Here is a 16,848-nt window from a genome sequence, read left to right as displayed (position 1 = left end):
CATGGCTTTGTGCGTGGTAGGTCATGTTTGACCAATCTATTGGAGTTTTTCGAGGAGGTTACCAGGAAAGTGGATGAAGAGAAGGCAGTGGAAGTTGTCTACATGGACTTCAGTAAGGCCTTTGACAAGATCTCACATGGGAGGTTAGTTAGGAAAATTCAGTCGCTAGGTGTACATGGAGAGGTGGTAAATTGGATTAGACATTGGCTCAATGGAAGAAGCCAGAGAGTGGTAATGGAGGATTGCTTCTCAGAGTGGAGGCCTGTGACTAGTTGTGTGTCACAGGGATCAGTGCTGGGTCCATTGTTATTTGTCATCTATATCAATGATCTGGATGATGATGTGGTAAATTGGATCAGCAAACTTGCTGATGATACAAAGGTTGGAGGTGTAGTGGACAGTGAGGAAGGTTTTCAAAGCTTGCAGATGGATTTGGACCAGCTGGGAAAATGGGCTGTAAAATGGCAGATGGAGTTTAATACAGACAAGTGTGAGGTATTGCACTTTGGAAGGACAAACCAAGGTAGAACATACAAGCTAAATGGTAGGGCACTGAGGAGTGCAGTAGAACAGATGGATCTGGGAATACAGATACAAAATTCCCGAAAAGTGTCGTCACAGGTAGATAGGGTCGTAATGAGAACTTTTGGTACATGGGCCTTTATTAATCAAAGTATCGAGTTTAAGAGCTTGAATGTTATGATGAGATTGTATAAAGCATTGGTGAGACCGAATTTGGAGTATTGTGTGCAGTTTGGGTCACCTCATTACAGGAAGGATATTAAAAAGGTTGAAAGAGTGCAGAGAAGGTTTACAAGGATGTTGCCGGGACTTGAGAAACTCAGTTACAGATGAATAGGTTAGGACTTTATTCCCTGGAGCGTAGAAGAATGAGGGGAGATTTGACAGAGGTATATAAAATTATGATGGGTATAGATACAGTGAATGCAAGCAGGCTTTTTCCACTGAGGCTAGGGGAGAAAAAAACCAGAGGACATTGACTAAGGGTGAAGGGAGAAAAGTTTAAAGGGAATATTAGGAGGGGCTTCTTCACACAAAGAGTGGTGGGGGTGTGGAATAAGCTGTCAGATGAAGTGGTAAATGCGGGCTCACTTTTAACGTTTAAGGAAAACTTGGACAGGTACATGGATGAGAGGTGTATGGAGGGATATGGTCCAGGTGCAGGTCAATGGGACTAGGCTGAAAAATAGTTCGGCACAGCCAAGAAGGGCCAAAAGGCCTGTTTCTATGCTGTAATGTTCTATGGCTGAATGGCCTAATTCTGCTCCTAAGTTTTATGGCCTTATGGTCTAATATTTACTGAATATTTTTATTTTATAGTTTAATTTTTTTATATTTGCATATTTCCTATTGTAATATATAATGTATTTTATGTACTATCTAGTCCTGGTGCTGTGAAACAAGCTTCATTACATATATGAGTGATGGTGAGCTTGATTCTGATCACTGGGGCTGAACTCCTGGTGGAATTGGGCCCTTGTGTAAACAGTCACAGCACTCGAGAACTCTGCACTCATTCCTGGCAGGGGACGCGAGTAGGAAAAATTGGGCTGAATCAGAAAGTTTCCACTGCCATTCTAATGATTGTGATTCATTCGAACTGAAAGTTCCTGTGCACAGTGCAACCTCGTCATAGTTATTCACAGAACAGGAAGACAGAGGTTCCCTCAACAAATACCTTCTCCCTTGCTCACTCCCCTCATCTTGGGTGCCACAGTAGTGCAGCGCTCAGCGTGACACTAGTACAGCTCGGGCCGTCGGAGTTCAGAGAGAATCCCGTGGTGCTCTGTAAGGGGTCTGTATGTGCTCCCCGTGGGATGCGCGGGTTTCCTCCGGGGGCTCTGGTGTCCTCCCACAGTTCACAGGCGTACTGGTTAATAGGTTACACAAAATAATCTGTAGATGCTGGGGTCAAAGCAACACCCGACGCAGAATTGGGGGACTGCTTCGTCGAGCACCTCCGCTCTGTCCGCCACAGCAGACAGGATCTCCCGGTTGCCACCCACTTCAACTCTGCTTCCCATTCCCATTCAGATATGTCCATATATGGCCTCCTCTACTGCCATGATGAGGCTAAACTCAGGTTGGAGGAGCAACATCTCATATACTGTCTAGGTAGTCTCCAGCCCCTTGGTATGAATATAGAATTCTCCAACTTCCAATAATTCCCTCCCCCTCCCTTCCCCTATCCCCATGTCACTCTGGCCCCTCCTCCAGCTGCCTATCACCTCCCTCTTGGTTCCGCCTCCTTCTACTACCCATTGTGTTTTCCCCTATTCCTTCTTCACCTTTCCTGCCTATCACCTCCCTCACCCCTTTATTTTTCCCCTTACAGGTTTTTCAGTTGGAATCTACCAGTTTTCTCCTTCCCACCCTCCCCCCACCTTCTTTACAGGGCCTCTGCCCCTTCCTCTACAGTCCTGACGAAGGGTTCTGGCCCGAAACGTCGACCGATCGTTTCCACGGGTGCTGCCCGACCTGCTGAGTTCCCCCAGCGTGTTGTGAATGCTGGTTAATAGGTTAATCGGTCATTGTAAATTGTCCCGTGGTTAAGCTAGGGTTAACTCGGGGGAAAGATGGGTGGGGAGGATTGCCGGGACTGTTCCGTGTTGTATCTGTGAATAAATAAATAAACAACTTACGGCCTTCCTCCCCCCTCACTCACCACCTGGGGCAGTGGATCTGCTGGACAAGCAGAGAGTGGGGGGACTTGGCTTGTGTTCATTCATTCAGGTAATGGCGCGGGGAACAACATGGAAATGGACAGAGGACAGCACAGCACAGCACAGCACTGTTAGCATCACAGTTAGTATTACAGGAGCAGACCCAAGCTCCCAATCCCTGCCTCTGTCTGTAAGGAGTTTGTATGCTCTCCAGTGGCCACATGCCTTTCTCCCAGGAGCTCCTGTTTCCTCCCACACTCCAAAGGCATCCAGGTTAGGGTTAGTCGGTTGTGGCCGTGCTTTGTGGCACCAGAAGCAAGGCAACACTTGTGGGCTGCCCCCAGCTCTTCCTTGCACTGTGTTGGTAGTTGACACAAACGATACTTTTCACTGTGCGTTTTGATGTACATGTCAAACTAAATTTGTTATAAGACGGTAAGACACAGGTGCAGAGTGGGGCCATTCGGCCCATCGTCTGCTGCACCAATCCATCATGGCTGATCCATTTCCCTCTCAAACCCATTCTCCTGTCTTCTCCCCGTAACCTTTGATGCCCTGACTAATCAGCAACCTATCAACTTCTGCTTTCTCAAAGTGTATATACCTACTACCCTGTGATTCATTTACTGGCAAGAAAATAGATAGGCAAAATCAGTATCATAAACAAGAGGACAGATATTAGCATACATGTCACAAATAAAGCTAATCTTGTAGCCCTCTTACCTCTTCTCCTTACCTGCCTGTCATCTCCCCCTGATGTCCCTCTGCCTTCCCTTTCTCCCATTGTCCTCTCTCCTCTCTATCAGATTCCTTCTTCTTCAGCCCCTTACCCCTCCCACCCATCACCTTGCAGCCTCTCACCCCCACCCACCTGGTCTCACCTATCAGCTCCTAGCTTCTCCTCATTCCCCTCCTGATGAGGGGCTCGGCCTGAAACATCAACTGTACTCTTTCCTCGAGGTGCTGCCTGAGCTGCTGAGTTCCTCCTGTGTTTTGTGCGTGCTGCTCTGCACACTCCAGCTGGGGTCTGGTCCCTCAGGTCACTTTCGGGATATGGGGCAGAATACTGAGGACCAAGCCGAGAGGAAACCTCTTCACTCAGAATGTGGAGGACCTGTGGAATTCCCCTCCAGTGAATCTGTGGAAAAGAGTCACTGGGTATAGACATGGAAATGGAAAGACTTTTCAGGTATGACAGCGAAAATTTACAAGGATGTTGATGTGTCCCGAGGACCTGAGTTTTAGGGAAAGGTTGAACAGTTTGGGACTTCATTCCCGGGTGTGAAGAAGACTGAGGGGGGATTTGATAGAGGTAGACAAAATTATGGCGGGTATAGATAGAGTAAACGCAAGCAGGTTGGGTGAGACGAGAAATAGAGGTCATGGATTAAGGGTGAAAGGTGAAAAGTTTGAGGAGAACCTGAGGGGAAACTTCCTCACACAGAGGGTGGTGAGAGTTTTGAATGCAAAGGGGTCCAATATCCTAGCAGGCAGGTTTAATAGAGCTGTTAGGGAGGGTTTAAACTAATTTGGCAGGGGGTTGGGAACCGGAGGGATAGGGCTGAGGAAGGGGAAAACAGAAATAAATCAAAGATAGCATGCAACAGAGATGATAGAAACGACAGGCAGGAGATGAGGCTTAATCACAGCCAGTGGGATAAGTTACAGGGCAATAGAGGCATGGTGCAGTTAAAACAGAAAGCAACAAATACTGGACTGGAAGTGTTATATTTGAATGCACGCAGCATAAGAAATAAAATGGACGATCTTGAAATTCAGCTACAGATTAGCAATTATGTTGTTGTGGGCATCTCTGAAACTTGGCTAAAGGATGTCTGCCATTGGGAGCTGAATGCCCAAGGATATACGGTGTATCGGAAAGATAGGTTAGTAGGCAGAGGGGGTGGTATGGCTCTGTGTATAAGAAATAATATTATATCATTAGAACGAGATGACATAGGTGTAGAGTCTCTATGGGTTGAGTTAAGAAATGGGAAGGGTAAAAGGACCCGAATGGCAGTCGTATACAGGCCTCCAAACAGCAGCCGGGATGTGAATTACTAATTAGAGCAGGAGATAGAAAAGGCATGTCAGAAGGCCAATGTCATGATAATCGTTGGGGATTTTAACATGAAAGTGCATTGGGAAAACCAGCTCAGTACTGGACCTCAAGAGAGAGAATTTGTAGAATGTCAAAGGGAAGGCTTTTTAGAACAGCTTGTTGTTGAGCCCACTCGGGGATCAGCTGTGCTGGATTGGGTGTTGTGCAATAATCTGGAAGTGAAAAGAGAGCTTAAGGTTAAGGAACCCTTAGGGAACAGTGATCACAACTTGATCAAGTTCACTTTGAAATTTGAGAGGGAGAAACTAAATTCCAATGTGTTGGGATTTCAGTGGAATAAAGGAAATTACAATGGCATGAGAGGGGAACTGGCCAAGGTTGACTGGAAAGAGACACTAGCAGGAAGGACAGCAGAGGACAATGGCTGGAGTTTCTGAAAAAATGAGGGAAGTGCAAAATATATTCCAAATAAGAAGAAATTTTCAAAGGGAAGAAGGGCACTACCGTGGCTGACAAGTGAAGTCAGAGCCAAAGTAAAAGCAAAAGAGAGAACATACAAGGAAGCCAAAGCTAGTGGGAGATGGAGGGTTGTGAAGCTTTTCAAAACTTTCAGAAGGAAACTAAGAAGGTCATTGAGAAGGAAAAGATGAATTATGAAAGGAAGCCAGTGACTAATACTAAAAAAGATACTAAAAGGTTTTTTAGGTATATAAAGGGTAAAAGAGAGTTGAGAGTAGATATAGGACCAATACAAAATGGCACTGGAGATATTGTAATGAGATACGCAAAGATAGCAGAGGAACTAAATGTATATTTTGCATCAGTCTTCACAGTGGAAGACGTCTTTAGTATACCGGACATTCAAGAGTGTCAGGGAAGTGAAGTTTCTGCATTGAAAATTACAACTGAGAAGGTGCTCAGGAAGCTTAATGATCTGAGGGTGGATAAATCTCCTGGACCTGATGGAATGCACCCTCGGGTTCTGAAGGAAGTAGCTGAAGAGATTGCGGAGACATTAACGATGATCTTTCAAGAATCGATAGATTCTGGCATTGTACCGGATGACTGGAAAATTGCAAATGTTACTCGGCTATTTAAGAAGGGTGGGAGGCAGCAGAAAGGAAACTATAGACCTGTTAGCCTGATATCAGTGGTTGGGAAGATGTTGGAATCAATTGTTAGAGATGAGATTACAGAGTACCTGGAGGCACGTGACAAGATAGGCCAAAGCTAGCATGGTTTCCTGTAAGGAAAATCCTGCTTGACTAACCTACTGCAATTTTTTGAGGAAATTACAAGCACGGTAGACAAAGGAGATACAGTAGACTTGGATTTTCAGAAGGCCTTTGACGAGGTGCCGCACATGAGGCTGCTTAGCAAGATAAGAGCCCATGGAATTATAGGGGAGTTACTAGCGTGGGTGGAGCATTGGCTGATCGGCAGAAAACAGAGAGTGGGAATAAAGGGATCCTATTCTCACCAGCTGCCGGTTACCAGTGGAGTTCCACAGGGGTTGGTATTGAGACCATTGCTCTTTATGATGTATGTCAATGATTTGGACTACGTTATTGTAGCTAAATTTGCTGATGATACAAAAATTTGTGGAAGAGTGGGTAGTGTTGAGGAAACAGAGTGTCTGCAGAGAGACTTAGATAGTTTAGGGGAATGGGCAAAGAAGTGGCAAATGAAATACAATGTTGGAAAGTGTATGGTCGTGCACTTTGGTGGAAGAAATAAATGAGCAGATGATTAGTTAGATGAGGAGAGAATTCAAAATGCAGAGATGCAGAGGGACTTGGGAGTCCTTGTGCAGGATACCCTAAAGGTTAACCTCGAGGTGGGGTCAGTGGTGAAGAAGGCGAAGGCAATGTTGGCATTCATTTCTAGAGGTATAGAATACAAGAGCCGGGATGTGATGTTGAGACTCTATAAGGCACTCGTGAGACCACACTTGGAATATTGTGCGCAGTTTTGAGCTCCTTATTTTAGAAAGGATATACTGACATTGGAGAGGGTTCAGAGAAGATTCACAAGAATGATTCCAGGAATGAAAGGGTTACCGTATGAGGAACGTCTGGCAGTTCTTGGACTGTATTCCCTGGAGTTCAGGAGAATGAGGGGAGATCTCTTAGAAACATGCCAAATGTTAAAAGGCCTGAAGAGATTAGATATGGCAAAGTTATTTCCGATAGTAGGGGAGTCTAGGACAAGAGGGCACAACTTTCGGATTGAAGGACGTCCTTTTACAACAGAGATGAGGAGAAATTACTTTAGTCAGAGGTTGGTAAATCCGTGGAATTTGTTGCCACGAGCGGCTGTGGAGGCCAAGTCATTGGGTGCATATAAGGCAGAGATGGATGGATTCTTGATTAGCCAGGGCATCAAAGAGTTCGGGGAGAAGGCAGGGGAGTGGGGATGACTGGAAGAATCGTTATGGAATGAGCTACCAGTGTAAGTGGTGGATGCAATTTCAATTTCAACATTTAAAAGAAGTTTGGGTGGGTACAGATGGGAGGGATATAGAGGGCTATGATCTGGGTGCAGGTCAATAGGACTACATAGAATAACTAGATGGGCCGAAGAGCCTGTTCTGTGTTGTAGTGCTCTGTGAATGTGAATCAGTGGGGATAGGGAGAGAATAGGAATATACAATTAACATAAAAGGATTAGTTCTGATGGCACTGGGTGTTGGAACAGGATCGAAGGGCCGAATGGCCTGCCTCTATAGAGTTTACTGGGGGTCTATTTTCTCGGTCAATGTAACTCCTCTCCCTTCAGCTCCTGGGAACCTCTCTCCACACCTTACCTGCCTCTCTTGTCAAATCCCCTCCCTCGCCTCCTTGATGCACACCCCTTCACTCAAGGTCAACACTCAGACTTCCCCCACCCACCCTGGTTAAATCCCTTCATCTATCTCCTCTAGGTGACTTCAACTGTGGAATGACTGTTGGTGCCAGATGGGGTGGTTTGAGTGTCTCAGAAACCTGCTGATCTCCTGGACTTTTCATGCACAACGGTCTCTGGAGTTTACGGAGAATGGAGCGGAAAACAAAACAAAACATCCGGTGAGTGGCAGTTCTGTGGGTGAAAGCGCCTTGTTCATGTCAGAGCTCAGAGGAGAATGGCCAGACTGGTTCAAACCATCAGAAAGGTGATAGTAACTCAAATATCCATACAGTGATGTGCAGAAGAGCATCTCTGAATACACAAAACATTGAACCTTGAAGTGGATGGGTCACGAACATGCAGTGTGTCCACTTTATTCGTAGCAAGAGGTGCCACTGGATATACATCACAAGCAATCATTAAAGAGTTTGAAAGTTTACCTTTGCTGTTGGTTTAGACGGAGACCAACATTAATCATAACCTGTTGTGTCATCTGTTCCACTACGCACTTCTCAAAAACTTTCTTGAAATGTTTGCACAAAGCATTGCTCACTCAGATCACACCCCCTCCCAGGACAGTTTCATGCAAAAAAAAAATCACAAATTAAAGGCCGCTCTCTGGTCTTAGAGGGATCAGACACTACCGCACAGAAACAGGCCTTGCGGCCCATCTAGTCCATGCTGAACCATTGATCTGCCTGGTCCCATGGACCTGCACCTGGACCATATCCCTCCCTACCCCTCCCATCCATTTACCCATCCAAATTTCTCTTAAGTGTTGAAATTGAACCCACTTCAATCACTTCCACTGGCAGCTCGTTCCACACTCTCATCATCCTCTGAGTGAAGGATCTCCCTCCCAGGTTCCCTTTGAACATTTCACCTTTTCACCCTTAACCAAGACCTCTGGTTCTAGTCTCACCCAACCTCAGGAGAAAAAGCCTGCTTTCATTTATCTGTTCTATACCCCTCAATATTTCGTATACCTCTATCAAATCTTCCCAAGGGTGCAGTTCTCCTGAGGTGAGGCCCCACACACTAATACTTCCTGAGTGCCTGATTGTGAAACCCCAGGATCTGACAGGAGTTATTTGAAAATCACTTAAATTCATTATGCGGTATTTAATTTCTGTACATAAAAACCACAAATCCATTTTCACCAGATTACCCAAGATTCAGAAATCATTTCCTTATTTGTACATTATTCAACTTCTAAATAAAGTGATCACTGTTCTATCAAATCCAAACTGCTCTTCATTGAATACATTCCCACTGATGGAAATAACTGGGAAAATGGGTAGCTCTGGTGGTTGACGGTTGGGTTGAGTTGTTCTCCGACCTTGCCAATCCATTTTCAAATGTTTCGTCACCATACAAGGAGACCCCATCAGTGCGCTGTTCACTTGTGATGTGCTCTCCGAGTGCTTGGCTTTTATCTACTTATCAATCAGTTGGAGGACACCCTGCAAGTGAACAGCACACTGATGATGTTTCCTTGTATGCTGACAAAATGTTTGCCAATGGATTGCCAAGGTTGGAGAACAACTCAGCCCAACCATTCCCACTGATTTTCCAGACATTTACTAAGATACAGACCAAGAAGTCTGGTTTGAGTACCGATGAAGGGTCTCAGCTCAAAACTTCAACTGTTTATCCCTTTCCACAGATGCTGCCTGACCTGCTGAGCTCCTCCAGCATTTTGTGTGTGTTGCTCTGGATTCCCAGCATTTGCAGATTGTTTTGTGTTTATGAAATCTGGTTGCAAATTTCCCTGGTCCGTTTCCACTACTGTGGAATCGCAAAGAGACTTAGGCTATTTGGCCCATTAAGTCTACTCTGCCATTTGATTGGGGTTGATTTATTATCCCTCCCAACCCCAATGCCCTGCTTTCTCCTCATAACCTTTGACACCCTGACTAGTCAAGAACCTTTTGAACTTCCATTTAAATACACCCAATGATTTGGCTTCCACAGCTGTCTGTGGCAATGAGTTCCACAGATCTACCACCCTCTGGCTAAAGAAATTCCTCCTCATCTCTGTTCTAAATAGACTTCCCTCTATTCTGAGGCTGTGCCCTCTGGTCCTAGACTGCCCCACTATAGGAAACTTCCACTGTATCTAGGCCTTTCAATATTTGGTAGGTTTCACTGTGATCCCCTCTCCAGAGCCATCAAACACCTCTGATACGTTAGCTCCAGTGCATTCTGACCAATGATCTTCTGCCATAAACATGACTCGTCCACCACACCTCGAGAGGGAGATGGAGAACCATACAACAACCTATGTTCTTGAGAGCTCAGTGAGTTGTAGGGTTGGGGCGCACAACCCTGTATCTTGTTCAGCTATAACCAGGATATTCAACACTCTGATATGTTGAAGTTGTAGGGACGTTCAAAAAGGAAGGCTCATCAGGTCAATGTTAACTCTTTCAGCGAGCAGTTAGAACATAGAACCCTTCAGCCCAAGATATTGGGCTAACATCATGCAGTGAAGCATATCCAGGTCCTGAATTGTCCCACACCACCAGGTTCAAAGTTCAAAGTAACTTTTATTATCTGAGTACATATATGTCATTATATGAGATTTATTTTCTTGTGGGAATACTCAGTGAATCTATGGATTAGTAACTCTAGGATCAATGAGATATCAACCAGAGTTCAGAAGACAACAAACTGTCCAAATGCAAATATAAATAAATACTAATAAATAATGAGAACATGAGATAACAAGATAAAGAACCCTTAAAGTGAGATTGTTGATTGTGGAAACATCTCAATGGATGGGCAAGTGAGTGTAGTTAACCCCTTTGTTCAAGAGCCTGATGGTTGTAACTGTTCTTGAACCTGGTGTCGTGAGTCTCCACCATCAGGAACAGCTACGTCCCTTTGACCAACAGGTTCTTGAATCAACCAGCACAACCCTGGTCACTACAGTCCAGCAACACTGTGACCTCTTTTATCACTTAGCAAAAAGATTTGGTTCTAATGGTATTCTTTCTTATGAAATGATGCACAATTGTATGTTTACGTTTTTCTTGTGTATCTGACACTCTGTACCTGTGAGGCTGCTGCAAGGTTTTCACTGCACCTGTGCACACATGGACTTGTGCAGATGACAATAAGCCTGACTTTGATTTTATATCTTGTTAAGTTCTGTCCCCTTTTTTGGAGATTTTGATTGGATGGGTTTCCAGCTGACCAGGTAGTCCAATCCAAATTCCAGCTATTTGTTACAAATGTCCACATTACAGTACAGGCCCTTCAGCGCATGATGTTGTGCCAGCCTTTTAACCAGCTCTAAGATTAACCTAACTCTTCCCTCCTACATAACCCTTAATTTTCTATCATCCATGTGCCTATCTAAGAGTCTCTTAGATGTCCCTAATGTACCTGTCTCTACCACCACTCTGTGTAAAAAGATACCTCTGACATCCCTTTACTCCGATCACCTTAAAGTTATAACCCCTCCTATTAGCCAGTTCCACCCTGAGAAAAAGTTTCTGGCTGTCCACCCGAGCTATGCCTCATTATCTTGTCACCTCTCATCCTCATTCACCCCAAACAGAAAAGCCCAAGCTCACTCAACCTATGCTGTCTAGCCCAGGAATCATCCTGGTAAATGTCTGCACTCCACATCCTTCCTATAATGAGACGACCAGACTGAACACAGTGTGGTCTGATCAGGTGTGTTTTATAAGATGTGCTCTCTCGTCCAGGCAGAATCTGGGTGATTCTTTGATTGGATTCTGAATCTGACATCCTCTGCATCCTCTTCATGTCCTGCACACCCTTTCCAAGATGAGGCCCGGCATCAAACACAGTCCTGCGTTAGAGACCTTCCTGGAGCTTCATGACGGTCGAACTTCCTGCCGTCTGTCCTTTGTGCCTCTGGTGACAAGACCCGGATGCCCTATGACTGATGACAACTTCAGTAACCAGCTGTGTCACTTCCAGAGAGCTGAAAAAATCCTACTGAGATTTGCATTCCTTGTGCAGTACCCAGCTTTGACAGCCGATACATCAGCTCACATGTCACCTGCCTCAGGACCACCCTTCTCAGCAGCCTGGCTCTGTCCTCCAAACTTCCACTCAACCCTTACTGCTCATCCCCCTTGCAAAAAACATACCGGTCAAGTTAGTGCCCTGTTGGCACACCATGTTGGCGCTGGAAGCATGGTGTCACTTGTGGGCTGCCCCCAGCGCATCCTCGGACTGTGTTGGCCATTGACGCAAATGATGCATTTCACTATGTGCTTCAACGTACACGTGACAAATAAAGCTCATCTTTAACTTCTATCTCACCTACAAATTCCTAACTTATTCCCTGCAACGCCAGCTCTACAAAATACATTAAAAACTTTACTTGTACAGAGTTAGACACCAGTCTCTCTCCCCTCCATGGACTCTGTTTACACTTCTCACTGTCTCAGTAAAGCAGCCAGCAGACAAAGACCCCACCCACCCCCAGACATTCTCTCTTCCCCCCTCTCCCATCAGGCAGAAGATACAAAAGCCTGAAAGCATGTCCCACCAGGCCCAAGGACAGTTTCTACCTGGCTGTTATCAGACTACAGGACAAACCCCAATGATAAGATGAACTCTTGACCTCACAATCTATCCCGTTATGATCTCACACCTTATTGTCCGTCTGCACTGCACTTTCACTGCAACTGTGACACTTTACTCTGCATTCTGTTATTGTTTTACCTTGTCCAACCTTGATGTTTCGAGATGATCTGTATCTTGGTACATGTGACAACATAAACCAGTTCAATTTATCTCACCACTGGGCAACGGCCCCCATGCTGAGAAAAACATGACATTTTAATGTCAATATTCAGAAAAAAAATCATGGCAACATCTTGCCAACTGTGAAACATCAACGAAAAACAATCAAATCAAGATCAATTTGTCCATCAGAATCCTCTCCCACATCAACCATACTCACTGTTAATTACCTCTCAAAGCCTCGTCAGCAGATTAATCCTTGTGTAACATTGGCTCTTCCATGCCCACTTTAGGCCCCTCTGGTGGGCACTAGCATGGCCAACTCTTTGAGCCCATGCTTCTGGTGCTGGACCGAGACACACCAACACGAAGGTTACCGATTACAAAAGGCACACACAGCGAAAATTGCCATTCGATGACTACATTGCACTGAAGGATTTAATAAAAGGAGTTTGGAGCAAAATCAGGCCAAAGGTGGGGTGGACAGAGAGGGCAGAATTGTTTATATAGATCAGGGGGATTACCCACCACATAATGTTCTTTGCTCCAGGGCATCAACTTTCAATTCCCAGACCACCACGATCACAATTCCTACCAAAATCACACTCTTCAAACGTGGCTGTGTTACCAAAGGCCAGTATTCCTTCTGTTCTTTTAACACACCTGAGCAGACCGACCTTTGCTCTGACTCTGAGCAGGAAATTTTTACGTGTCCAGAAAGCTGTGCAGCACTTTAATAAAACTTTAGATCAAAGAAAATTGCGCTGCATGACAACGAAGGCTATGTGCACGGGAGCATTTCAGTCACTGCGTGGCCGCGCACCCGGGCAGCTTAGAGAGCCAACGGCAAAACCCAACCAAATCTCCAAGGTAGCATTTGGAGGGTGGAGGGGGAAGAAGATGTCGAGGGGTAGGGACAGGGCAAGGGAGAGGGGGTGAGGAGGAGGGAGAGGGTGGACTGGAGTGTCAAGGAATAGGAGGGAGAAGGATCAAAGTAGAGGACAAGGGAAAGGTGAGGGGTAGGTGGAAGGAGGAGAGGGGGAGAGAGAGGTTGAGGAGGGGAGGGAGAGAGATGAGAGGGGACAGGGAAGAAGGGAGTAGAGAGGAAAGGGGAAGAGTGGAAAGAGAGTTGGGGAGCAGGTGGGAAGGAGAGGGGTAGAGATGATGAGAGAGAGAGAAAGAGAAGGGGAGAGAGGGAGAGGAGGAGAAGGGAGGAGAGAGGAGAGAGGGAGAGGGGAAATGGGAGAGGGGAGAGGAGGAGAGGGAGAGAGAGATGGGGAGAAGGGGAGATGGGAGAGAGGGAGAGGGGAGAAAGAGGGAGGGGAGATGGAAAGGGGGGAGAGGAGGGGTAGGGAGAGGGGGAGATGGGGAGATGGGGAGGGGGAGAGGGGGAGAGGGGGAGATGGGGAGGAGGAGAGGGAGAGACGGGGAGGGGGAGCAGAGGGAGGAAGGGAGGGTGAGAGGGGGCGAAGGGAGGAAGGGGAGGGGAAGATAGGAAGAGTGGGAATGGGGAGATGGAAGGATTAGAAGGTGTAGATAGGGGCAGGTGAACGGAGTGGGGAGGAGCGACAGTCACCCCCCTAGTTTGGGGCGATAACTGACTCCCCACAACTCCATTCCCTGCCCCTGAAGAGTGCGACCCTCCGCTAGGGCTCCGGACACTCCGATAAGGGACGGTCCGGGACAGAGACATCGGATCCCGGACTGACTGCGGCCGCGCCGATCTCCGGCCGTCTCTGCGGATACCTGAAGCCAAGAGCCGCAGCTCCCCCAACCAAGGAGAAAGACGGGTCCCAGCTCACCCCGCACCCGGACCGGCCTCCGACCGTCCGGTCAGCCGCCCTCACTCACCCCGCCCGGAGCAGGGGCAGGTCCGGAGGGCTCTCCCCCTCGACGGGACCAGAGGCAGCCCGCTCAGGAGATGTCCCGGGAGAGGACCCCCACCTCTCGTCCTCTGGGCGCGGGTGAGGAGCGATGTACCAATTTCCGAAAACATCTCCCGGCGGAGACAGCTGGAACTGGGACCCCCTTCTCCCGAAACCCTTCCCTCACCTGGTCCGCTCAGGGCGCCGAGCCAGATCCACAGCGGGAACCCCGGGGGTCTCTTCATTTCTGGGCTAGGATTGACCACGGGTCTCGGCCGGAGAGTCCTGCGAATCGTCCGCTCTTGGCTTCAGGTGTCCGCTGTGACAACGAGAGGCCGTGTGCAGGAAACGCGCGTGTAACCACTGGCCCCCGAATGGGATGCGCTTCCTTCCCTTTCTCCTCTCTCTCTCTCTCCCTCCCTCTCTCGCCACTTCCCACCCAGAACAGGAACAGAACTCTGTTCCTGGATTCAAGATAGTTTAATGTCATTTTCCAGGAAGGAGAACCAAATAATTGTTACTCTGCGTCCGACGCAGTACAAAAAAATACCACAAAACATAAAGAACAGAATACTAATAAAAACACCATAAATATAAACACGCGGTGGTTGTCCTGACGGGAAACCTGCGCGGGAGTTTGTGAAGGGGATTACACTGTCGCACTGTCCAGTCTCTCAGCCTCCGCAGTTATTATTACACTGTCGCACTGTCCAGTCTCTCAGCCTCCGCAGTTATTATTGTGCTCATTATCGTATTGTGTGTCTTTGCACTATATCGGGTCCGGAGCAACAATTATTTTGTTCTCCTTCACGCTCCAGTACTGGTAATGACATCAAACACTCTGGAATCTCAGATCTGGGTTTTAAACTTACCGGTGTTTAACAAGATGTGGCAGCGCTGAATTCCACCCAATGATATATCTCCGTGCGATATATATTATGGTCATGAGACATGGGAGCAGAATTAGGCCATTTGGCCCATCGGGTCTGCCCCACCATTCCATCTCTGCTGCTTATTCTTCCTCTCAACCCCATTCACCTGCCTTCTCCCTGTGACCTTTGACACCCTGACGAGTCAGGAACCTAGCAACCTCTGCTTTAAATATGCTCAATGACTTGGCCTCTACAGCCGTCTTTGGCGGGGAATTACACAGATTCACCACCCTGGCTAAAAAAAATTCCTCCTCATCACTGCCCCAAGTGGACATCCCTCTATTCTGAGTGTGTGTCCTCTGACCCTGGACTCCCCCACTATTGGGGGACATCCTCTCCACATCCACCCTATTGAGGCCTTTCAATATTTTGTAGGTTTCAATGAGATTCCCCCTCTTTCTTTAAACTTCAGTGACTACAGAACCCAGTGCATTAAGGCACAGTACAGGTCCTTAGGCCCATCATGTTGTGCCAACTTTATAACCTATTCTCTGTCTGAACATCCTGATAACCAATTCTCTGGCAAGGCCTCCTACGAAAGTCCAGACTGAAAACATGTCCCCGTTACAAACCCACAGGACGAGTGACCAGGGGAACTCGACAGCTCGAGCAGCAGGTGTGGAGTGAAAAGCGACATTCAGCACCGAGGGCCTTCACTGTCCAGGCTGTGCCCTCTTCTCGCTGCTACCATTGGGGAGGAGGTACAGGAGCATGAAGACTCACACTCAATGTTTCAGGAACGGCTTCTTCCTCTCCGCCAGCAGATTTCTGAATGGACAATGAATCCCCGTGAGAGCGTGGGTTTCCTCCGGGTGCTCCAGTTTCCCGCCGCAGTCCAAAGATGTATCATTTCGGGAGGTAATTGGTGATTGTAAATTGTCCTGTGATTATTCTAGGGGGTTGCTGGACGGTGAGGCTCGAAGGGCTGCAAGGGCAATGTATCTCTAAACAAAATAAAGAGATACAAGTAACCGGCCCTTCGGGCCCAAGCCGCCTGTGCCGTGACCAATTATTCTCCATCGAGTCCCCTTTCAGTGTCACATCATATTGAAAAGAAAAACGAGCCCTCGAAAATGCACCATAGGGTCCCACAGACAATGTGTACCTGTCTGGTCTCCGACCTGCAGGAAGGATAGCAATAAGATTGAAAGAGTGCAGAGAAAATTTACCAGGATGTTGCCAGGACTTGGGGACCTGAGTCATAGGGAAGGGTTGAACGGGTTGGGGCTTGTTCCCAAGATCATAGATTATGGGAGATTTGATAGAGGTTCAAAACAACAAGGGGTATAGATAGGGTGAGTGCAAGCAGGCTTTTTGCACTGAGGTTGGGTGAGACTAGAACTAGAGGTTATAGGTTAGGGATGAAAGGGGAAATGTTAAAGGGGGACATGAGGGGGAACATCTTCACTCAGAGGGTGGTGAGAGTGTGGAACGAGCTGCCAGTGGAAGTGGTAGATACGGGTTCCATTTCACCATTGAAGAGAAATTTGGATAGGTACATGGATAGGGGGGTGTGGAGGGTTATGGTCCGGGTGCAGTTCAATGAGACTAGGAAGATTAATAGCCCAGTACAGACTAGGTGAGCTGAGGGTTTGCTTCTGTGCTACGTGTTCTGTTACTATGAATCTACAGATTGGTAGATTGGGTTACCATTGTCACATTTACTGAGGTAGTGAAAAAATACCATCCAC

General features: G+C 47.0%; 1 protein-coding gene across 5 annotated transcripts in view; it reads right to left on the bottom strand.

The window, feature by feature from the left end:
* The window catches only part of flt4 (fms related receptor tyrosine kinase 4), a 264,141-nt gene extending 249,562 nt beyond the window's left edge, over positions 1-14,579 (bottom strand). For 3 of the 5 annotated variants that reach the window (XM_072264100.1, XM_072264093.1, XM_072264094.1), the window contains exon 1: positions 14,413-14,578. Coding sequence is in view for 4 of the 5 variants with exons in the window: in XM_072264093.1 (XP_072120194.1) it covers positions 14,413-14,470 (58 nt within the window). In the remaining variant the exon portion in view is untranslated. Of the gene's footprint in view, positions 1-14,412 lie in introns of all 5 variants that reach the window. The other 2 variants (XM_072264095.1, XM_072264102.1) reach the window with 1 other exon arrangement.
* Positions 14,580-16,848: the final 2,269 nt, after the last annotated feature.

The sequence above is a fragment of the Mobula birostris genome, chromosome 7 (assembly GCF_030028105.1).
Source record: "Mobula birostris isolate sMobBir1 chromosome 7, sMobBir1.hap1, whole genome shotgun sequence".
In the NCBI taxonomy this organism is placed as follows: domain Eukaryota; kingdom Metazoa; phylum Chordata; class Chondrichthyes; order Myliobatiformes; family Myliobatidae; genus Mobula; species Mobula birostris.
This window is presented reverse-complemented; position numbering and strand designations above follow the sequence as displayed.